Genomic DNA, 25,903 nt, shown 5'->3' on the forward strand with positions numbered 1-25,903 from the left:
AAGATGCACGTGTCGCTTACGTGCCTCTCGGACTGTACCGTTTTTTCAATACCGTGCATCGTGTTGCTTCAGTTTGTTGTTCGCGCATGCGCAGCGAATGCTCCATTCCAACGAGCTATATTTAGACTCTAGAAGAGAGCTCAACCGGCATTATGTTTGAACCACTAATTTGTTGATATAATAAAGTATCGATATGTACAATGTTTTAAGATTTAAACATAACGTTCATTTCGCTTTATCAAGTTTTTTGATGCAGTTATCTATCGGCTGTAATTTGCCTTCAACATCGTGAAAAGAGGCCGTGTTTTGGCCATTTACCTTACTGCTTTTATTTGAAGAAGTCAGCTTATGAGGCACTTTAGTCCAAAATATATTAGTCAACATGGTAAAGTACTCCAGTGCATTGTTTTTCAACTGCCGGGCTGCGACCCAATGCCGTGCCCTCGTATCAACTATACTGAGCACCGAAATGTTCTGCTGAAACTGGTTGACAACTATCATAATCCCAATATCATATTTGAGTTGTGAGTTTTCTTTTTTAAGTCCATTTTATGCACAAATAGACTAATCAGAACTGGATCTGCCCGGTGCCTCCCCGGTTATCGAACCCGGGATCACTTAATTACAAGGAGAGGACGTTACCACTTTGTCTTCCATATTTTTATATTTGTCAACAATCCTACACACGTAATCAAACTATTATTACTCTTATGATTATGCTAGAATTTATTTATCAATATTTAATTTCACAGGTACATTTTACTTCATGCATAAAATCTTAAATACTGTAAAGATTTACGAGGAAAATTCTTTGGCTAAGGGCATTGACTTAAAAATTTCTCTAGTGTTTAGGTATTCGCTTTATTCAGGCTGAAAAGTCTAGCGTATACAGTTTGAGGTCAGTGCATATTATTTCTCAGTTTTCTCGTGCACAACATGCATCTCCCAAGTTTCAATAACTTGCACAAATTTTACAACGCAATTTACATGTCACAATGTCTCTTGTTACGTTATTTTCGGGTGACTAATAAACTGATTAATGCAATTATATCGGTACCATCACGCAAACTGAGCAAAGAAACCAGTGTCGCTTGCCGCGTGCATCTTGTCTCTTCGGTGTGAAACACTCGTGTCGCGTGTTGCATGTTGCAAGTCGTGTTTCGCGTGTTTCTTTGGTGTGAATTCTCCCTTAGAGTGCTGAAAATAAATCACGCAATATTAAACGTTGATGTGGAGGGAGGGAGAGGGGGAAGGGAGAGAGAGGGCGAGGGAGAGAGGGCGAGGGAGAGAGGGGAGAGGGGGAGAGGGAGGGAAGAGGGAGGGAGAGAGAGAGGGAGAGCAAGAGAGAGACCCCCCCCACCAAAACACTTTATTTACAGGGGAAACTAAAGGTTCACTTTATGCTCTTGGGCAGATTGCGAATGGATACACATTCAGCTCAAAGTAGGATGTGAACTATTCTACATGTCTCCACTGTGAACTGAATCCAGGACACTTTGATTACAGTACTAACATGCTTGACATTTAGTTACAAATGATCATCCCTTCCAATTACCCGAGACTTATAAAACTAGCAACTAATTTCCAGTTTACAGAGTAAACGGATAACCCACACAATCAGATGCACAAATTGAAACTAATGGGCAGCAGTTAGAAGCAGTCATCCACCGTCCCAAATCTTTATGTAGACTGACTGTGACAGCAACAATTCTTGCGAGAGCAACAGTAGTGACAGTGAGTGAGTGATGTGCCATTTCAGACAGCTTGCTTGTATTATTAGTAGAGCCCGGAAGTTTGGCAAAATGCCAACCTGGGAACCTGGATATCAGCAGCTATATATTATGCTAACAACCTTGAAAAAATCAGTGAGGTGATCGATGCTCTTCCAGAAAATGAAACGGCTTCAATTCGTGAAGTGAAAAAACTCCTGTGCTATTCAGAACTGAAGAATGAACTGTCGTTTATTTTTGCACATTATGGTGCATTGCCAGAGACAATTTCAAAGCTAGAGAAAAGAGGTGAGACTCTTATAGCATCCATGAAAATCTTCGAGGAATCTATGCAGCAGATGACGGAAGTGCCAGGAGAAAAGGGGTCAGCTGTTGTGGAAAAGTGCAAACTGGTAGTGAGTGTAAATGAGGACCTGAAACAATTGAAAACAATTTGTGGTATTCTAAAAGGTGAAAATGCTGTTACCGAAATGAGTCCAGCTACATTAGCTTGTTTTATGTATGCTCCAATAACTTCTGTCGAAGTAGAAAGATCATTTTCTATTATGAAAAACATTCTCTCTGACAGATGACTATCAATGAATGTTGAGAACTTAAAAAAACACCTTGTAGTTATGTGCAATCAAGACGGAGAAAATTGAAATGCTCTTCCCAATGTAGATTTTAATATTTTGCCAGAAATTATAGATAAAAGTAAGTGACTTCCAAATGTGCCTTTTTCGATTTATTTTGCCTTTTTTGCATTTTTAGTGCCACATTATAAATGCCTTTTTGCCTGCCAATTTTAACGAAAATAAATGCCTGAACTTCCGGGCTCTAATTATTAGTAACTGTGAACTGCTGGGAGTGAATGACGAAATTAAGTGTAAACGTTATTTATTTATTTATGTCAGTCAAGTTGCAATAGTGCAGTAAATATACAGTAGTTATTTCTATTTGGTAAGTGTTGACGTATTTATTTTACCTTCATATATTTGCTATTAGGTTGGCAGGGATCGCTAGCAGATATTCGTGACAGTTTCAGTTTTTTGAGAAAGCTATTTTCTGTTATTTCTCCCGTGAAAAATACTGCTGATACGCCTCCCGTGTGACGGGAGGTGCATCATCAAATACAGCCAGAATCTCGCTATTCTCGATGCCTCAAAACGTTCCGATAGAAAGGGAAGAAAAATGCATGGGAAATGGCCAATTCACAATTATATGTGTTTTTTTAATATTATAAATAAAAAGGTAAAAAAAAAAAGGTAAAGTGTTCCCCTGTGCATAGCACCACGCCATGAAGGCGTATAGGGGGTGTGGGGGTAACGCCCCACACTTTCTTGATCCGGTCGTGAGTGGGGGTGATGTGATCAGCATCACGCCCCTGACCGCCTTTACCCCCCCAGGGTTTCCCCCAGGTACCCATGTTATTCGACGCTGGGTAGGCGCCGGGACCGCTTCCACCGTTAGAAAAGTTCCCGGATTTGAACCGGCCGGGGATCGAACCAAATCTGTCACTGGCGTGGCCAAGCCCCCCCCCCCCCTCCCCAGCATTATTAAAAAAAAGTCTGAAAAAGATGGGAAAACAATGGTTGACTACTAAAAAAAAGTATACATACCATGTTATACAGTGACATAGTGAAAAAAAAGTGTGGTTTCAATTTGGCTGTCCGAATTATTCCGTGCATAATATGCACCACAGTTTTGAGGGTAAAAATATGGAAAAAAAGTGCACATTGTCACGCGTAAATATGGTATTTCAATCAGCCTGGTGCCCAACTGACGAGTTATGAGTGGGTGGGATGTGTGAGTGACACCCTCCCCTTGGATAAGACAAAACATGAAAACCCAAGACATTCAATTCAGCGAATCCAGTAAAGAAATACAAGATTGTTCTGATCCAGCACCTAAGGGTTAATGAAACCTATCTTCAGTAACTATGATTAACGTAAGATCATAAACATGTATTTTAGTGTGATCACTTACCTAATCAGATCACTCAACTGTATACTGTCCTTCAGCAACATAAGTGCTATGTATATTAGTGATAATAGCTGAGTCCTTGTGACAGGTTCTGGTTCATTCAATCTACTAGTCCTAGATGCTGGAGTGTCACTTTTCTTTGCTTGCTCCTTATTACTAAAATAACAAAAATGCATGTAAATAAAACATTCAACACATACTTGAGAATTGTTCTTTTGAACTTTCTGAGCTTGAAAAATAATTACAGAGAAACAGCAAGTCTGGTGGTTGGTGATTCATGCAAAAAAAACAACAAAAAAAAACACCCGTATGATGTATGTGCCATAGTTATTGTACTATAAATGTTCGAAATTACAGAGGGAATTATGAATTACCCTGTATTGCACACACATATTGTCATAGGAAGGTGAATGAGCACCAAAATCAAAGTAACAATGCAAGCACACTAACCCAATCAAGGCAATGACAATAACAAAATTCCTCTGGCTATACAGAACCGAGATGGGTCACTCACTCTTACTGATTGAAACAGTGAAAATCTAACGTGGTAGCTTAAAAGCTCATCCGAAAACTGCACGTGAGGAGTTGGATAAGTACCCAAGATTTTTAGAAAGAAGAAGAATGAATGTCTAGTGGTTGTTGACGAGCAAATGTCCACGAATACAGAGTCACAGGGTGTCTACTATAGTGAATGTCGCAACCACTGCTCACATCCTGCAATGTACCCAGGTTAACTTAACTACTCATTATCGTCACTGCTGAAGTCTACTATCGTTGTTTTTACGATGATAAACAGAGGACTGCAGCTTGTGCTTGATTGGTGATATGAGCTTTAGTTCTAAGTCCACTTTACGCACAGGAAGGCTAATTGGGACTGGACCTACAGTTTAAAGTGGGATCCCGACGACTTGTGCCCAAACCAGGTATCAAACCTGGGACCCCTCGGTTACAAGGCGACGACGATACCACTATGTCATTTGGGAGGCCCTGATTGGGAGATATGCTTTTCTCATTCTGTACCCTTTCCTCTGCCAAGCCAAGAAGTTTACACAACCTCTTTACAACTACTTTAATGTAATAGTTTTTCTTGTATGAACGCATTGCTTGCATTGTAGAATTATTTTCCTGTAGTTTACGGTTATTACAAGCATAAGAAAACAGTTTATCGTTGTGACGTTTCAGGAGAACACACGCTCCCTTCATCAGACATTTATTTTCATTTTGACTAAAGATACTGTAAGCCTTGTTGTGTGTGTGTGTGATTTCTTATCTATACATTTACAAGACATACAAACACGTAGGTTCAAATTAACAACATAACTTTAATGCCTGGAAGCCATTCACGTACATCTTACACACTGTTACTATAACAACCAATCAATAACATACTAGAAAATACAAATTCTTCTTCTTCCTCTTATCCTGCGTATATCATCTCCTCCTGGAGTCTCTCTTTTTGTTTCAAGTGCTGGTCTCACCATATCTATCAGGAGGTCTCCTAAGTCTATTCGATCTTCTGAGTGGTGCATGCCTATCGTCTGTGTTTGGTTGGTTTTCGTTATCTCTTCCCTCTTCATCCTTAGGTCTCTTGCTAGCTCTTCTATCTAGAGTCAAAAACTGGTCCAGACCGAAAGGATCATCTTCATCTTTCTCAAACTGAACAGGTGTGCTGCGTGGTGCTCCACGGTCCGTGCCACCGAATTCCTTGTCTGGGACAAATCTGTTTGTTTTCATTATTTTCTCGAAATCATCTCCATACACAGCGTTGTCCAGATATCTTGATGGTCTGTAAATATGTTGGATCAGAGTTCCTGCATCTCTCCAAGGTTTATCATACAGGTTGTACGCTTCGTCATTTTCGTACCCAATGTCCAACCCCTTTGATTGGTTGAACAGCTTCTGGTTAAACTGGGTGTCGTCACTGGCCATGCTCTTAGCTGGCATTCCAATGGCATTCTCCCTGTCTCTCCGGAGCTTCGATCTTTTACGTCCCTCATATCGCAGTTGGTTACGTTCCCTTGATTCCTTATCTTTCTGGGTAAGTTTCTTCTCCAGCTGCGCTCTCAAACCTTTACTTTCCGGTATTTTTGTATTAATATCTGCGTTGTAATTTCGTCCGGACTCCGTATTTGTGAACATTGTGTTACATTGTGCTAACAAGTTCCTCCAACCTGGATGAATACTGTCGAGCCATGAACGTCCAATCAACGGATAACGCAGTTCTTCTTCACACAATATAACCGGTAATTTATACAATACATCATTCAATGATAAATCAATGAAAGCTTGACCTTTCAACTTCAAAGTATTATTATTCACACCTCGTAACTTAAGTGTAGTGAATTGTGTTCGCCGATGAGGAAACATTTTTTTGAAAGACTTGCTATTGAACAGCGTAACTGTAGATCCAGTATCTAGTTCACATTGTACAATTCGTTTATCAATACACAGATTAACTACGCACGGTTCCGCTGATATAAGAACATTAGTGCCGTCTACAACTTTTGTCTTTGGCTTGAAACTAACGCTCCTTGCTTTTGAACGATTGAGCGTAGCATCTTCCACTTGTGAATTGTCTGTGCTTGATGAAATAGTGCAAGTATTATCTTTTGGCGGTTGAGAATCACTAACTTCAACGTGCAATAAAGACAAACCATGAAATTCATTATGTATGTTTTGTTCAACAATAGCGTCTAAAGGTTTAATATTCGACTTAGAAGTTTGATCCGAGGTAATTGTCTTACTCGTAAGTTTATGGTTCTTTTTCCTAAACTTGCATTTTACATGCCAATGACCTTTCTTTTTGCAAAATGAACATATCGAATATTTTGCTGGACAATGTCCAAGATCATGTCTTCTGGAACATCTATCACATTCTTCGGAGCTTTTATAACTTCTATTCCGAGGAGTAACAAAGTTCTTTTTGCTTGCTTGCGAGGACTGGAAACATGTTTTAAATTTCTGTGTCCCAGCAAATGCAACTAGATTAGGACTACATTCCTTTTCACGATGTGTGAACATTTGTGTTTCCCGTTCAATTAATTCCATTTGAAGCACAATGTCTTGACATTTTGCTGGAGTCAATGTAGGTTCAGAAAGTAATTTCTTTCTAATGGCGTCAGACCGAACGCCTACAATTATTTGCTCTACAATGGCTTCCTGTAAGTACTGGCCAAAACTACATTTTAGTGCTTGTTCCTTAACACGTACCATAAATCGTGTTGCATTCTCACCACTTTCCTGCGAGCATTGCCTGAACTTGAAACGTTCCACATATTTGTTTATTTTCTGGCCATAATGTTTAAGCAGGTTGTCCTTGAGGATCGAATACGTTTGACGATCGACTGGTTCAGGTGCAAGTATAGTCTTCAACACCTTGAAAGCTTCAGACCCTATAACTGCAATCAGTATGGGTAGCTTCCTGGCTTCATTAACATCATGAGCCAAGCAAGACTGTTCGAACCTCGTTAAATAATCTTCTATTTCTTCCGAATCTGGCCGGAACTCGGAGAATAAATTCAAACCGAATATATTCATAATTGTGGTCAACTAAATATCACGATATCGTAAACACAATCCGTATCACACTGATTTGAATTTGCCTTGTACAATTATTGTAAATAATACACAAATCGTGTAATCTTGGTTCTTACCGTAGAAATTGATCAAGCCGACACAATTTCTCCTTGCATAAACCTATGCTGGAATGATGATCGTCGTGTACTCTTCGTGACGTCTTCATCCATACTTCTTCTTACGAAGAATCACCAAGAATATCCTGTGCGACTGCGCCATAGATGTAAGCCTTGTTGTGTGTGTGTGTGTGATTTCTTATCTATACATTTACAAGACATACAAACACGTAGGTTCAAATTAACAACATAACTTTAATGCCTGGAAGCCATTCACGTACATCTTACACACTGTTACTATAACAACCAATCAATAACATACTAGAAAATACAAATTCTTCTTCTTCCTCTTATCCTGCGTATATCAGATACAGTTATAACAATGGTTAGCAATCTTTTAAACAAAAAGAATTTGTTATATAATGGATGTTGTCAATGTTACATTGTTGTAATATAGCAACTTAACTGTAAAAAGAAGCAGTCTGTTTTATTTTTATTTCAGATAAAAAAAATTGATCACATTATTTTTTTATTTAAAATTATGAATACCAAATATGATCAGGTAATACAACCCATCATTGCAACTTTCACACATCCTGCATACAAAACTATCCAAATATTTAGTTGAAAGGCTTGCTATAATTAAACAACAAACACCATTCAGTGTTAAAAATGCATATGAAGTGAAACAGAAACTAAAAAATATATTGTTTGGAATAATGAGTATCGTATTGCAAGTTTTGATGTTGAAAATTTATATCCTAGTGTCCCAATAGAAGGTGCCACAGATGGATTACAGAGATGGCTTATTGAGATGAAAGTTAACCCAGTAGTATCATGGGAAATGGTTTGATGATTTACTGTATGTGCAAATTACAATTACTTTATATTTGATGGCAAAATCTATCAGCAAAGTAATGGCCTATCAATGGGAAACCCAGTATCCGGAATCATCTCCAGCATTTTCCTTCATTACATAGAATCTCCAATTGTTAATGAGATAGGTGCAGATATCATACTCTACATCAGATATGTGGATGATGTGCTAATTATTGCTAAAAATGAGAACACCATCATGGACGAATTTAAATTGTTAAATGAATCACATCGTCGCATAAAATTCACTTTCAAACCCATGAATAACAATTGTTACAAACAGTATGTTTTTTTTTTTTGTTACTTTTTTTGTGATTGTGTATGATTCTGTATGCTTGGGTTTCTTCCATGGTTCTGTGTAGCTTATAAGAGCCAATAAGGTTTGAACTTTCAGCCCTCCCCCATGCGACGCGGGAGGAAGTATAAATATGGCCTGTGTCAGAGGACAGGGGAGTGTGTTTTTGAACTGGACAAGCAGAAGGGAGAGTGATCTTCGGGCTCCAGTGGCCTCCTTGAGAAAAAGCATCCCGAGGCAGTTCTGCCGATGCTCAGCTTTCCACTTGGCAGTTCTGCCGTGGGGCTCAAATTAGAGGAATGTAAATAATGTAACTTAGAGAATTATTGGAAGAATCCGAGCCTTGTTTTGTTAAATTGTAAATAAATGTATAAAGCCCATTTCTGCGAGTTTTCAGCAATCACCCTGCAACATTAATTCAGTAAGTTCTTGCCTGTGATTGATTCTTTGGTTCCGAGCGCTCTGGTGAGGAACGGGATGGGAACCCAGGACTAACGAGCCTATTTAGTTGTTTATTTGGGTTTTTCCTGCCAGCAGCGGCCCGGTAAGGGTGGAGTGTTGCGGAACACAACGTAATTTCTTTCCTTGATCTGCAAATTAAGACAACTGACAACAATTCAAACGTCAGTCCATAGGAAAAAAAGGACATCCATGCCAATTCATAACATTCACATACAACAATGGATAATATATTTTTTTTTTCTTCCTGAGGGTATAAAGACTATGTTCTAACAATAAGGATATCAAAAATGAAGAAGAAAGGCTTTTTAATATAGCAAAAGAAAATGGCTTTCACACTAACAGAATAAACCAAATCAAAAAACAACTTGCAAGAAAACTAAAGGAAAAGAGAAATACAGACAGAGATGAAAAATGTGTTGAAAATAAATTTGTGTGCATTCCATTCCACAAGGGATTCTCAAATAAAATTGCCAAAATTTTTAGAAGATTTAATTTCAAAATTGTTTTTAGATCACCAAGAAGTTTGGAATGTACATTTAATGAATTCAAAATGAGAAACTCTCTACCAGATGTGGAAACCACAGGAATATATAATATAAGTTCTTCATGTTCAAAGGATTATGTAGGACAAACAGCAAGGAAAATGGCAATAAGATGGCACGAACACGATTTGGACATTATAAATCTAAACCCAAGAACAGGTTTGTCAACTCATATCATCGAAGAGAAGCATTTGATTAAAAGGAGAAGGGTTTTAAAAAGATTAACGGGAAACACAGAGTTGAATGTCTGGGAAGCTTCGTTCATTGCAGAAGAACACTGGAATAAATTAAATAATGAAAATGGTAACATAGATCCAGTATGGAGTTTTCTTTTTCACAAATGGAGTAAGCCACCATCTTTAAAATTTAATGTAACAGAAAACATCATGAGACTTTGTGAAAACAATGATGACTTTGAATTACCTGATGATATTTGGGATTCATAATTTTAAATAAAAAAATAATGTGATGTGATCATTTTTTAAATTTTTTTTTATCTGAAAAAAATAAATAAAACAGACTGCTTCTTTTCACAGTTAAGTTGCTATATTACAACAATGTAACATTGACAACATCCATTATATTACGGATTCTTTTTGTTTAAAAAATTGCTAACCATTGTTATAACTGTATCTTTAGTCAAAATGAAAATAAATGTCTGATGAAGGGAGCGTTTGTTCTCCTGAAACGTCACAACGATAAACTGTTTTCTTATGCTTTTAATAACCGTAAACTATAGGAAAATAATACTTTAATGTAAGAGTGTACTCTGCACAAGTAAAAAATCATACAAGAAGAAACTGCTGAGCACAGGAGATAATATTGGTTCCCACCCAGCCTCCTCTGCTCTACATCACATTGTTTGCTGAGTTTCATTATTCAGTATCCCATTTCTCTATTTCTGTATGGGAATTACAATTATTTATGATTAGATGAATGACGGAACACAACAAAACACCTAGGCTTGGACCCAAACACAGAACCTTTAGAGGTGAGACTGTAACTGCCATTTTGTTTTTTAGCACAATTCATTGGTTTCATGAAGCAAATTTCCAGGTGGTCAGGAAATGGCACATAAATAAGAAAAGAAAAGTAAAGAACAATATTATAAGTATAATTTTATGTTGGGCATGTGTAAAGATTCTAAACATGTCTGTAATGTTTGCTATTATAAGAATAAACATAAAAAATGACTGCTGAAAAATTGCATTTTTTTGACTTAGGGCTGTTTCCCGAACAGCCTAGATTTCAGTATTTAGTAATCTGTGTCATACAAACACAGAACATGAATTTGTATATACAACAAAACAGTATTATGCATTGAATTACAGACCATTTACATTAATATGAGATGCATAAAATTGTATAGTCCAATTTAAGCAAAAATTGGATGAAAGAATTAAGTGCATCTTGCATTTAAGATTACCAAAAATATGGATGAACCAATAAGGATAGAATCTTCCAGTTTTGATTTAAAGTATTCATAATTTCTCATGAGATGATCAATACATCGCAAAAACTATGCCATGTTGTTCCAAAAATAAGAAAAATTATGCATTTTGGATGATTTCCAGGGTATTTACTTTGTGAGACACCTAGACTCCAGATCAGCTGGTAGCTTCATTCATTCACAAAGTCACTTATCAAAAGAAAACTCGGATCTTTTTTTGCTGGATTATACAGAACATCAGATTATCAAGGCATTGTTGTATATCTATTTCTACTTTTTTCATGAGAGAAATCTAGCAAAATAATTATATTTCTTGGAAATGTCTCAGAAACATAGGCTATACATGCCAAAGCTCAGTAATGTCGGTTGAGTTGGGGTTTTAAGTCCAACTTATGTACAGTAAGGTTAATTGGACTGGACCTACAGTTTAAAGTGGAATCTGAACCACTATGTGCTCCACCGGGCATCTCAATAATGTTAAATATTTGAGTAAATAATACAGAAATAACTATACAATAATACATTTGCATGTTCAAAATGAAATGTTTGTTAATGCCATTTTTACTTGAATATTAACTAACTTCTTAAATCACTACTCACCATGTAGGTGTAGAAGCAGCATCTGGTAAAAATTCAGAATTATTGGCATCCTGTGAAGGTTCATCACAATCAGAGTCAGATTCCGGTGCATCTGTCTTGCACATTAACTTAAATAATTCCTTCTGAAATGTACACAAGATAACATGAGAACAATACAAGTTACAACTAGAAACTACATATTTTCTTTCAATGTTTATGCAGGGCTGGCAGGTTGTTTTAGCAATAGTGGAAGACGAACAGGTGCTCGTAGAGACCGGCAACACATAATGCTATTTTAGTGACAATGCCATTTCAGCAACTATGAAGCAGCGGAATGTGCAACATCCGGCTTTCGTACATAATCGAACGCAGTGACAGTTTCATTCACATTTTGATTTAACATCATTCTGCTCTACGACATTAAAAGAACTTTTTACGTCACATGCCAGCAACATTATTGTTAAAAAACACAATTAAAAAGTTTGTCCGAGCTGTCAGCTCCATCTTGGAGTTATATTCGGGATCAGGGCTGGTCAAGAGATGGCGAAGAAAAAGTGGTCGACACGCTATATGCTGTGTCTGCCGGAAAATGTCGTTGCAGTCTAGCAGGCTGAGCCGATTCCCTTGCATCAGTATTGGAATCTGAAAGTATCGGTTTGAATATATTTACCAATACTTTCTCGGCATTTTCATTTTTCACAGACTCTGCAAAAATGTCATAGGAGCCTAATTATCCTGGAAATTATGGAAAATACAGATTCTTTTAATTTTACACCAATTTTGTGTGAAAAGATTGAATTTTGTGATAGTGTAACATGTAATTTAATATTCTCATGTAATTTTCAAATATTTAAAGGGAAAATCCTGTTAAGTTGATGCATATTTTTAGAATGGAATTTGATGTATATATTTCGTGAAATACTTAAACATTAATATTATTCTATATTTTTAAAAACTTTTTATTATTACAATTTTCAAGCATTGGTATCAGTATTGGTGGGAGTACTGGAGAGTATTATCACCAGCGTCTGTATCAGTTGAAGGTTGAATCAGTTCAGCCTTAAAAAAGATTCCCACACAAAAATTGTCATTGAGATTACAGTATCTGTATTTTTGATCATGTGTACCCCTTACTTAACGTCACATTATATTTTTACTTTAGCATGATCCAAGACGGAAACGAAATCCTGTGCTAACTGGTGGTAGGTTTCTACGACATCTTCCAGCAGACAGCAAGTAGCGTCATCGGAACCTCGACCGTGTCTTTTTTAGTGACACTCTGAGATGGAGTCAAAATGCTTGGACTGACTTCTAAAGTCTTTCGTATCATGCTGTTTGTGTGTTTCATGTATTTTTAACAAGATTGTGTTGAAAAATGCCGCATATATAACCTGTAGCAGTGAATGTGAGTACACAACAAATGTTATTTCCACTTGATATATCACTTTACGGACACACTAGTATAAATTTACATTACCTGTATATTACGATAGAAATGGTACCTTCTAATGAATCCCTTCTCCATATGGGTTTGAAATTATTCCCCAATACGAATTAGTCAAATAAATTACATGAACTTCACAACAATATTCAAAATGTGAAAACTGTGGTGTTTACATGAGGCTACCATACTTGCATTACACTGACATTTCTTTGGTCATAAAATACTTATTATGGGATTTACTTTGAAGGCCATGAAGCAATAATTACTATTTGTAATTTATATATCATTACAACACTACCAGATTTATTTACTGCAGTGCTACATACAGCACAGTCTATTTGTTACAGCCCAACATATGTGGTTGTTCACTTCAATATAAAATAGTATTTGTGTCGGTTGTGAAAATAAAATATCAATATCACAAAAGGAAATTTAGACACGTGGACTATTTGTGTAAAATAAATAAATAAAATGTTCCCCCGGTTATTTATAAAGTTGTATTGGTCAAATATAACAATAATAATAAATAAACAGTGGCTCTTCTTCTTTCTCCTACTTCAGCTGGCCAGTGTGCTTCTCAATTCTGATTGGTTTTTCTATGGAATCAAGGATGGATTTTTTCAGTTTGTTGGGAACTGAAAAAGAGAAAGCTCCACACAATCCTTAAGTATGGAAGCTAGAAGTCGATCAGGAAGTGAAGACAGACCTAAGTGTCACATGGAAGAAAGAAGAAGAAGCTTGTAGCAATACCTAATTTCTAACCTTTTTTAACCTCAGCCATTTCTTTTGGTCTCTCTCTGATAATTCACACACATTTGCCGCATCAACCTTTGAGAGCAGTTTGGTCCATGACTTTTCATCATTATACTTATATTTCTTTCGCGGCTTCTTCATAGGAATGCCATGGAGTACTTCTGCATCTCTACAAAACAAACCAGAAAATATTTATAAGTCAAACCTGACTTACTTGCTCCAACATACGCAGTCTATCTGAAAATATCGAGCCATATAATACAGTGCATCATACACAAAAGAATGATGCAGTTTCAAAAGTGTATAAAAATTATTTCTCACCTTACATGGGCACAACATGAACCGTCAGCAGTGGCAAGTGTCCCAAGTTTCTTATGTGTTAATTACAATCCTTCAAGTTGTGCACCCTGTGTGCACCCACGATACACATCTAAAGGATATCCAAACTCATCCCAGACTTAGTGTATCACGTCTGCTGTAATGGCCTGCAGTGCATGTGTTACCCAATCACGAAGTTCATGGACGGACGTGGGCAATGGTGATTCATAAACACTGCCTTTAACAACTTCCCAAAGAATAGAATCATGTGGTGTAAGATCCGGCGAACCGGGTGGCCAAGGGACAAGGTTGTTGTCTCCATTCACAACATGTCTGATCCAGCACTGTGGAAGAACACCATTGAGAAGCAACCATGTTCCCATGAAAATGGGGGAGGGGGGAACTCCATTCAGTTGTCAAATGTAACCGTCATAATTGGTATTCCTTCGGGGCATCATGCTTGCTCTAGTCACTGACTGCGGGGGATGGGAACTTCACTTAAACACCTCATGCACCCATTCAACACGAGGTCGGCCAGGTCTCTGCTTGCTTTTACACAAGCATCCAGTTTCCAGAAATTGTTGGTACCACCTGGTTGTTATTCTCGTGTGGTGCGTCTTTTTTAAACCGTGCACTAAACTCATGCTGCACTGTAATCACAGATCTGGACACCTCAAAATGGAACACACAGAAAGCCTCTTCCGCTGCGATGCAATCTTGAAAATTTGCCCCACGTCCTCACAGTAAGCATGAGAACCTAACTGCTCGAAGCGCATGAGAAACTCTGACAGTTGCCAATGCTGACGATGTATGTTGGACCCATGTAAGGTGAGAAATAACTTTTTTTATTAATGCTTGAAACTGCACCATTCTTGTGTATACCCCCTGCACAAAAATTTCAATTACAATTCCAAAATACTGTATATTTAGTAAAAAAGAACAATATACAAGCAACCATATGCTTAGTAAAAAAGAACAATATACAAAAAACCATATGCTTAGTAAAAAAGAACAAGATACAAGAAACTGTGTACTTAGTAAAAAAAAAAGAACAAAATACAAGAACAGTATATTTAGTAAAAAAGAACAAGATACAAGAAACTATATACTTAGTAAAAAAGAACAAGATACAAGAAACTGTATATTTAGCAGGGATGGGACCCATAAATCGGTACTCTATCGGTATCGGCCGATATAGGCATATCAGTGTATCGGTAAAATTACCTATTATTTTACCGATCCGAAATATCGATAAATAACTGATAATTTAGTGGAAAATTCTGCCATTTTGTGGTAATTCTTATGGATAATCTCCATGCCCTAATTTCTAAGAAAGTAAATGTCTAAATATGCAATTTCTTTTTCACTACAGTCACCTCAAAACACACATTTATTAAGGAGGTCAATGAACCTTTCAGGTTCTTCAAGGATCATTTCTAATTTTATATTGGATCGGTAGAATATCGGTTATCGGTATCGGTAAATTTTATATCGTTACTTTATCAGTATCGGCCAAAAACTGACACCAGGGTTGACCCGAGTGGGCTCAGACATTTTCCCCACGTGTTTTTTTTTCCAGAAAAACCCACCAAAAAACCCAGTCAAAAAGCATTCCCCACCAGAAAATGTTGCAAATTATTGCCACAAATGCTTGTGAGGTTCTACGATTGTCAATTTTTTTGGAAAACTTGAAAGAAAAGGCTTTGCAGAGCTTGTAATATTAAAAAAAAAATGGATGTAGTACAAGTCATAGTGGGTTTTTTCAGGGTATTTTCCTCAAATCATGTTAGAAATGGAATTTTAACAGAAATAAAAATAATATGTATCCAAGAAACTAAAAAGGAAAAGCATTAGACATTTTTAGATAAAACGTTTGCATTGATTGATGCAACACAATTGTACAAAGCTTATAATTTTGAAATGTGGTAGCACTTTGGTTACCAGTCACTTCCTTATGTGGGGGAAACCATAGTGCTGTGATGATCAATTGATACAATAAATTTTTGCATGATTAAGCATTGCAAGGGAGAATTGAGTACATTTTATTGAAATGTTGTTAATTGTGGCATAATTATATGGGAACACTCTTTAAAAAATATATTCTTATTTCTCTTCATAATGGGTTGCTTGCCTATCCAAGATAAATGTTATTTATGTCTGGTTAGGTGCTCTATACCCACGTAAGTCATGCACCTTCATCAGGCACATACCCAGGATTTTTTTGAGGGGGGCCAGACCCATAGGCAAATTTTCATAAATTTTCTCCCATATTATACATTGTTATGTGCGTGCGTGCATGTATGTGTGTGTGTGGGGGGTGGGGGTGGGGGGGGGGGGTTTAGAAGAGGGTGGGTAGAGAAATTTGCTCAATTTGTTTCAAAATGTTGAAGAACAGTATTTTCTATCCTATACGTGACATTTGTTTCTGTCAGAGTAAAAAAAAATATATAAAAAATATGATATGGGTAGACTAGATGTGTGCATAATGCAAAAAAATTCAAATAGCCTATGAAAAGCAACATATGTGTCTGGGGTTGATAGATGAGGGTTCACACCCATTTTGCAAAGTACCTGACTTTTCCAGGTATTTTACATTGGCCTAACTGTGTAATGTTTTAACATGCTAAAAAAATACGAGTTACACTTCAACTTTGTAAGTTAATCAAATGAATCACATTTGTTGAACCTTTTTAAAAGCAAAAAGGAAGATTGTTGGGAAGATAAAGGAAACGTGTTTCTGGTTACAAATTCTGCCAAGCAAAAATAATTTAATTCCCCTGACTTTCCCAGGTTTTGAAAGCTTTTTTAAAAAAATAATTTGTTTCCAATGACCTCAGTCCAAGCCTTGTTTTCCTGACTCCTCCAGTTGTCCAGGACTTTGAAGTCAGTGCGAACCCTGTAAATAAATTATCTGAAGGGAACGGCTAAGTGATTTCACCCTGGCAGTGTGTCTGCTGGCATAATATTGTTTCTATGGTGCGTTTTCGCTTTTCGAATCTTATTCGACAGTAAAAATAAATGCCAGTGGCAACCAAGAAGCTATTAAATGGGATTGCATACATGTGGGATAGAAATTGCAATTTTCAACGGCTCGTAGCATCGAAATTTTTGACCCTGATGTCCTCTGCACACTGTGAAAGTCGTCTGTTGTATGGTCACAGCACTGTGCATTTATGTTCAAGTCAATTACAAGTAGAAAAGAAGAAAATTTGCAGTAAAACAAATTCCGATTGCCAGAATTTCGTAATTAATAATGTACTTAATTTCTTAAGGGTTTTGGACAAATAACAATATATGTTAAAAGTACTTCAGGCAATTTTTTGCCCCAAAAATCTAGCAACGATTCTGCTGTGAAGTGGATTCTCCTATTTACATAATATTAATTAACCCTAAGCCATTGAGGGCAGAATGGACATCAGTTGCAGAAAACCCCTGATGTCGGAGAAAGAAAATTAAGTTTTTTTTTATCCTTCTGTTCAGTGGTGGCGAAAAGGGATCACAGACCTTGTGGTGCGGATGGAGAGCTAAATGCCCCTTACATGGTTGGTTTTGTCTTGCAGTCATTGAGGAAACTTTCTTCCATAATGTAAAGAGTATAGAAAATTCCCCTCCATTCTAATTATGTGAGACATTAGAGACACTGTAAAAGAAAAAACACATTCAATAATCAACGGGTTCCTATTTGTCGAGTGTAAAACAACTGTTTTTAACTAATAAAAAGTGCATACAATTTTAAAAATGTACACAGTATTCTACAGAAAGTCCTATCTAACCAGTACAATGTCTGTAGTGGAGCAAGAGTCTTTATTCCCTTATAGCAAGTAGTGTCAGAGGCAAGACGAAAAAGTCGAGACATGGATTAAAAGGAATGGACTATCCCAACTAAATCGGAACGTCTGATAGCCTTGCATCAATGGTTATAGAACTAAAATAGCCCAATATTGCACACTGCATACTTCTAGAGCCTGCCTCTGTCCAGAAACAACCTATTCATTTGTGCAAGGACAAAATCGAAATTTACGCAAAATTTAAAGAAAACAACAACACAATTTTTCTAGGTTTTTATAAGTTCAAATTAAATTTTTCCATGGCCCAAGGGGAGGGCCATGTCCCCCCCCCTTGGGTACGAGCCTGACCTTCATGATCTACCAGAATTTCAGTTTTTTATCTTTTCTTACTTTTTTCAGTCTGTAGGGCACTCAAGTAAATGCAGTGTATGTGTATACATACATATTTTGACCATTTTTAACATTTTCTAAACTTTGAATAGACTATAGTTTTGACCTTTGTGCATGAAACTTACAGGAGCATTATGTACTTGTACTATAATTTGACAATAAAATTATCAATATGATGCATGATTTAGGAGGAACATGAGTTAGGGTGGATGAGCAGAGAGCAATAAGTCATTTATTTACTGGCCATGATAACTGTTGTAAATTTCATTTAGGTAAAATTATTTCTGCAGCTAGAAAACTTGTGAGCAAAATAGGACAATTGTGTTCCAAGATGGTGGATGAAAAACTGATTTTCCCCATGTTGTAGAAAAGGTATTAAACAAAGTCATTTTAGAGATTTCAGTGGTCCACAATTTTGCAGTAACACTTTTAAAATAATATTTCATAGCCTAGGAGAGGAGTGGTAGTAAAATTACAAACCTTGTGTTTATGATAAAGCTTTTGAGTTGCAAGATAACTTGAAGGATTGGTCTCACATTGTATTTGAGAAACATTAGTCATCATGCTTAAAGATAGTAGACGACATACTTTAACATGTCTTTTGAGAGCTTTAAATTATGCTCACATCTGACTAGGTTACATTTTTGTAGATTAAGAAACAGAAGTCTCAGCAATGTTACGGCATCACTTGAGCTTTAAGTTTTTAATAAAAGCTCTGAAATATAGCGTGTGTTTTAAGAAGGGTGGGGTAAGTCACCAATTTTGAAACCATGATCACTGCAGCAAATTTAGATGTTTTAGCTAAAATGATTTTGTTTTGCATTTGTATTTGTTCAAAGCATTTCAAGATTGTAGATGAAAAATTGATTGTTCATATGCTGAGGTAGATTCCAAAATCTGATGACAATTTCAAATGCCGAAACTACATTTTTGAAATTATGAAAAGAAACTCTTTCAAGAATTTTAGGGCATCACTTAAGCTATAGTTTGACAATAAATGTTTTGAAATATAGTGCATGTTTGGGGAGCGTTGGGGATTAAATTGGGGGTCACTAATGTTTTGACCATGGAAAATGCCATTTTCATAGCAGCCAGATATTTTGGAGGATGCTTAACATTCTGTTTAACACTGTAATTAGGATGAATACGTCAAGTCCGAGTAGTAAGTCCAAGGGGCCCCGAAAAATAGTAAATAATATTGTCTTAATTCTCATATGAAACAATTAACGCAAAAATTCACGATGACTTGCCTGCACATTTTTATCCATTTATTCTTTTCATGAATTGAAAGCATTTTGTCTTCTCTTTCTTCTTTCCCTTGACTTTGCACTCCCCCCAGATTTTAATATGTTAACAATAAAGCACCTTCAACTGCCACGGAGCAAGGTGTGAGGTATTTAAATGCTTGCTTTGTTTTCCACTCAAGACAAGCATGGATAATATTAGCAGTTCTTCCTTCCATCCTGCAACTATTGCCTTCTGAACAAAGATGATTTTATCCCCGAATTTCCTAATCAAATTCTATGTTTCGGAAATGTGCTTAAATCTGAAATCACCTTAGCAACATCCATATGTGCTTTGACAAAGTTTCTTCTCCTTGATAACTTTACACTAGTTTCCAGTGTTCTCTGCACCACTTACTCTTCCAGTAACAGTCACGACAGAACTGTCTCAAATTAAAACCTAAGCAGACTCAATATTCTCACTGTTGAAAATGAATGGGCAAGATATATTGATGTTGTGAAGTAAAAGTATCATTCGCAGCCCAGAAGTCAGGTTTCTGTTATTTTCTGTTCTTCTTTTGAACACACACATGTCAAAGAAAGATAAGTTGTAATCTACGAAAATTCACAGGAAGAGGCTAGATTTGTGTAATTATTAATATGAACATAGTCCCAACCAGCCATCCAAAGTGATTACTTAATTTTTTTGTAAAAATCTGACTTCACAGGGGACCCAATTTGTTTCTTGCGGGCACATGCCTGACGATTTTGTTACGCCACTGCATCAAATATTTGGTACTACAATAACATTTCAGACATATAAAACAAAATGAGATTCACAGTTATCATACGAGCCCTGAAATTCAAACTTGTATGGTACAATTAATGTGCAACAGAGTCACAATTGCTATGTTAAAAGAAAGTGAAAGTAGTTGTAGCAAAGATTTCACGTGTATGGAGCAAATAACTAACGCTTTAAGATTTGTTGATAATGAAACCGACTGTATTGAAGAACTAGCTAGTAGCTAGATATTTTTGCACCTTAGGCAGGATTGTGTTTTAGCACCCCCCCCCCCCCACCCCCTTCCCCTTCTCTACCAAGCACAGACATTTTTATGTGCATCCTTATTTTTCTCTTATGCAATGATTTGTGAAATTTACAATCTTCAAATTTTGAAATGAGAAAAGAAAGAAAAGCTCATTAAAAATAATATAGGTTATATTTAAAGACTCGTAGTTTGCATTTCTAATTTTAAAAAAAGTTAGGAAATTTCACTTATGTCTTAGTGCCTGAACAACATCTTTTAAAAGGTATTAATTGGTTAAAGAAAATTCCAAGACTATATATCTGCCAAGCTAAATTTCTCCGTAGCATTTTATTAAATATCGATTTCGTCAGTAATTTACTATTATTTAAATATGATAATCTGCTGTCATATCATGAGGCAGCAATTTCATGTAAATATTAAAATTAAAGGGGGGGAGGGAGATTGACAATATTATTTTTACGTATAATGTGTATACTACTGGTGGAATTTTGGGGTGCAGAGTGTCTGCTCCCCCCTCTCACCAAGTTGGCACCTATGCCCGAAGATTTTGTATCGATTCACATTGAGATTTCAAATGTAAAAATCCATTGGGGCCTCACATTATGTTGCCATGCCACTGTTTGTTATGTTAATGTGTTCATCGTAACAACTACTCAAAATTGTGTTAAGTTCAGTATAGAGTAGCACTGTTGACTGCTAGGAAAAAAAGCATATATATAACATATTTTATACCAAATTTAAAATTCCAATTTTCAATCTACTCATTCTGAAATTTAATGGTCATGTTGGTGGTGGTGGTGATTATAAAAAAAATGGTATCAAGTTGCAAGATGGTAACTCTTCAATTGAAAACTTACAAGAGAATCAACTCACCTCTTAATATTACATCGACTCAGATCCGGTTTAGCGGCATCAGTTTTTGTAATGAAGCCCACTTGGAGAGATTGAAGGTAGCGAACCCACAGTTGAAGAACAACTGACTTCAATTCTGGAGAAGCACCCAGAGCTATTAACTCATCAACCATTCCCTTCAGAACTGCATTATGCCCTTCCCATGATGTCCAGTCGTAACCTGCAACATAAAATCTTTATAAATTTATAGTTTTGTATAAAATGAATAAAGGTCCTGATAAATGAAAGCACGTAAAGTGATGAGCTTAGTAACATTCTTTTTAAATGGTAAGCACACCAAAGGAAGACAAAATTCTAGCATAATTCCAGGATCATCCTTTGAAAATGCAAATTGTATGGTTTCCATTCTTTAATGTAAAAAAATGTGCAAATCACAAGAAGATCTAATTCCGTGGCATATTACAACCATCAAAAGACTGGAATATTAACTAATATCATGCTACTTCACATTAACAGACACTTCAAGTTGTAACATATTGGGAAGCCTTAGGAAGGCCGCGCAGTTTTCTTCGTGTTAAGACTGAAAATGTGGTTTTGTCGACTGAATGGTAGTTCGCAATCACGTTAAGAAGAAGTCAAAGCTATGAATAGGTGACTGACCGTTGTTAGTTTTCGATATCCACGAAAACTGTAGGGTCTAAGTTGGTTGGCCTGGTAGCTACAGTGAGGAAGATGGAAACGTGTGCCCAGAAGCATGGGTCTGATATGATGACGTGATCATCTCGAAAGGATTTTGTCAGCTGTTCCAGAGTTTTCTTCTAATTGGATCCGAGTTTGCAGAAAGGAAAGTGAAGTGAAAAACTTAGTGCTAAAGTGAGACGTGATTACTTTGATAATAAAGAGAGCTCTCGTATTCCGTGATTAAAGTGGTTGTTACAAAAGGGTGAAAGAAAAGCGTTATTCAGAAAAAAGGTAGAGATGTCAAAACAGGCTAGCCTTTGGTCATGTAAGTAAATGTAGTAATATTCGGTAATTATTTTTAAACTCAATTATTATAAGTGTGTGTAGCTACAGAAATTTATTTTGTTTTTCAATACAATCCAAAGTGCTGCTTTAATCCTCGTATTAAGTTGACTTTTATAAACCGAGGACAAGCGGGAACTCAGCAGCCTTTTACTTTAAATTTTATAATTGTTTACTAAAGGTTATTCCTTAATAAATGTAATTTTTATTGGATACGCAACTTGAGAGTATTAATAAAACCTGAAAAGGAAATGTTTCCCTCTGAACGAAAGCTAGAAACGACGCAAAATCCAGTTTTATCGTTACAAAGTGTGCAAGATGTTTAGTTGCAATACCATATAAAACATGCGGCACAGGGTATCGGGTTTAATACCTGGAGAGGGCACATGATTAGCCTATCTGTGCATAAAGAGAACTAAACAAAACTCATATTCAAACTACATGGAATAATAATAACAACAAATCTTGACGACAATGAAGAAAAAATTAGCAAAGAGAAACATTTAATATAGGATGTTAGACTTTCAAATATCTTCTTTAAATCCCCCTAAAACTTGGATGGCAAAGTTAGGAAACAATCTCAGATGAAGAATAAATGTGACTTTATTATATTTTTTGTTCATGTCCTACAAATTATGTGCAGCAAACAGAACACATCATGAACATGACACAGAAATTGTGAAATTTGAACTGAAAATATCCATTTGTGTACATAAGAAGAGAGGAAAAAAATGATATGGGAAATTACTCTGCATATGTGCAAAACAAAGTTCATTGTGGTGGTAACATTCATCACCCATTAGTGACACAAGCAGTACATTAAAATGAATTTCAACATGAATATTCTGCTTTGAAAATCATGAACCTTGCTCACACATCACTGGACTGCTATTTATGTCACAGCCTACATACAAATAACTGTAACAAATTTTATAATTTCTTTACCATTTATTAGGGATGGGCCGATACCGATAAAAAATTTACCAATACCGATATTCTACCGATCCGATATAAAATTAGAAATGGTCTCCTTAAGAAATGTGTGTTTCAAGGTGACTGCAGTGCAAAAGAAATTGCATATTTAGACATTTACTTTTTTAGAAATTAGAGCATGGAGATTATCCATAAAAATTACACCAAAATGGCAGAATTTTGCACTAAATTATCAGATTTTTATTGATATATCGGATCGGTAAAATAATCGGCAATTTTACCGATTAAACCGATATGCCTATATCGGCCAATACCCATAGAGTACCGATTAATCTGTCCCATCCCTACCATTTATTCAATTTTCATAATTAAACTTATTTATTTTCTTTTAGTTCTTTTTTTTTCCTTTGCTAAAAACTGACTAAGCTATAATCAAACATAGCACCTTTCCCAAATTCATCTAAAGGCTAAAAGTCATACAACTAGGTTCAACCACTTTGGAGCATGATGAGTTTTTCTTATTTACCTTTTGCTTGTTTATGTCCTGATTCTAGCTTTGAAAACTTTATGTTTGTGGAGAATCATCCACCTAAGAATGGCACATTGACATTACTCGTGCCTAAGGAGACATGGTGGTCTAGTTGGTTGCGTGTCACGCAAGAGACATGGGGTGAGTGATCTAATGCTGGACTCTTTCCAGCCTTGTCCCTGCATAAACTTGCTCTGGGTCTTACACAGCCTAAAAAAAAAAGGGTAACTGGAGGCAACCCTGGGGGTGTAGGTGGTTGTGGTGCTGACCACATCACCTCTATATATATGCCTCATGGCTAGGCTTACCATATTTTTTTGGGTCCAACCCAGGACATATTCGCGATCAACTCGTTACTGCTGAATTTCAGTTTTCTTTACAAAAATAAATTGAAAATACTTAAAAGCCTTAACATTTTATTGGAACATTAAACTATAAATTGTACAAGAAAAAATATTAACTTTATTTTCTAAAATCTCTTATGTTTGTTGAAGCAGTAACATTAATAGCACTCATATGTTTAACCGTTTTCACGTGATCTTCAATATCACCTCTTCCTTTATGTGCAAGAGAAAATACTCCATTACAGAGTGTCCATTGCACACGTTCACTGTCACTGTCGTTACACAGTTTCAAGAATTTGTATTCCTGCTGCAGGTTAACGTTAAATACAAACTTTCATTTGCCCATTGACAAATGCAAAGCCCTTGTAAATAGCTATAATTATCAAAAAAGTGTAGACGAGTTACTTCACATGCTTGCAAGACAACCAAGACGCTCGCGAAAGTACAGAAACTGAACTGTTCGGAAGTCGATTTCTCAAAGAAAGAAAGCAATCGATCCTTGCCAGTCATAAATTCTGGCCATCAATATTTAATACCGGTAGCTATTTTCATGTTCAGATTCTCAAAACCCCGGACATTTTTTAATCCCGGACAGCACTAAAAAAACACGACTGTCCGGGCTAATCCCAGACGTATGATAAGCCTACTCATGGCATGGCGCAAGTGCACGGGAAACTTTACCTTTTTCATGCCAAACACACCAAAGAATATTTAGTTTTGCAAAAAAAAATAATGAAACACTTGATGTAGTAGACATTGCAGCATGAAATGGAAGGTACCTGTTTTACATCAGCAAGTTATTTCCAAGGTTGTAAAAGGTCCAGGAATTTTAAATAAACTCAATTCTGGTTCAGGAGAGAAAATCAGCAAGCGTAAATGGGTTCTGGACTGTAAAAGTATTTCAATTCGGTCCATGAACCTTTTTTTCCTGATGAATTTAAATACGGTCCAGGAACATATTTTCTGGACGAATTTAAAACTGGTCCAAGTTCCGTACTGAAATGAAACAATACGCAACTTAGGCCGAATTTAAATTGTGCAAGAAAAAGGGTTCTGGTCCTGTTGCTGAACCCAATAGAATTTATGAGTTCTTGGACCTTTAACATGCCTGGCTATTTCTTACCTCCAACAGAGTCAAGGTAGGAAGTGTCGGAACATCTACTGTATACAGTGTTTTCCAAATTTACTGTTTTTTCCCAATCAAAGTCATCATCAAAAACTTCATCTCGTTTACCCTACAAGAATAAAGTTACACATTCTAAGGCAATTTATTTTATTAACAACAACAGCTAATGCAGGTAAAAATTTGACATTGATTAACATATAATTATAATGAAATGATTATAGAAAGGATTTTAAGGTGCAAAATTATGGTCTGGAAAGGGGGGGAAAAAAGGCTCTGAAAATGTTTTCAAAGAGGAGCAAAAAAAGGTGCCGATAAAATGCTTTTATTCAACCGCCTGCCGAATAGGTTTTGTTGAAGTTCGTGTTTTCTCCTGCAGGTTTTGCTACACTATCTTGGGAACTATTGGGGCTGCAATGATTATATTACTATAGGATTTTATGTACCTGCTCAAGAAAAGTGAAAATCATTTATTTTTCTGGACAATTTTTTAACAAAACATGAAAGAAAAGGAAGGAAAAAGGCCCTGAAGCATAAAATAGGGGGTAAAAATGGAATAAATGTGCTAATTTCATGAAAAGGTGCAACAAAGTGTGTTCATTTAAC

The 25,903-nt window shown here is 36.3% G+C and overlaps 1 protein-coding gene across 1 annotated transcript in view; it reads right to left on the minus strand.

Annotated features, from left to right (window-relative positions):
* Window positions 1–25,903, minus strand: part of TAF1B (TATA box-binding protein-associated factor RNA polymerase I subunit B) — a 54,512-nt gene that overhangs the window by 26,604 nt on the left and 2,005 nt on the right. The window contains exons 2-6 of the mRNA XM_083140841.1: window positions 25,298–25,409; window positions 21,367–21,565; window positions 13,735–13,894; window positions 11,550–11,671; window positions 3,696–3,848 (exon numbers count right to left, since the gene is read on the minus strand). Of these exons, the coding sequence (XP_082996967.1) occupies window positions 3,696–3,848; window positions 11,550–11,671; window positions 13,735–13,894; window positions 21,367–21,565; window positions 25,298–25,409 (746 nt within the window). The remainder of the gene's footprint in view (window positions 1–3,695; window positions 3,849–11,549; window positions 11,672–13,734; window positions 13,895–21,366; window positions 21,566–25,297; window positions 25,410–25,903) is intronic.

The sequence above is a fragment of the Lepisma saccharinum genome, chromosome 19 (assembly GCF_977018435.1).
Source record: "Lepisma saccharinum chromosome 19, izLepSacc3.1, whole genome shotgun sequence".
Classification (NCBI taxonomy): Eukaryota; Metazoa; Arthropoda; class Insecta; order Zygentoma; family Lepismatidae; genus Lepisma; species Lepisma saccharinum.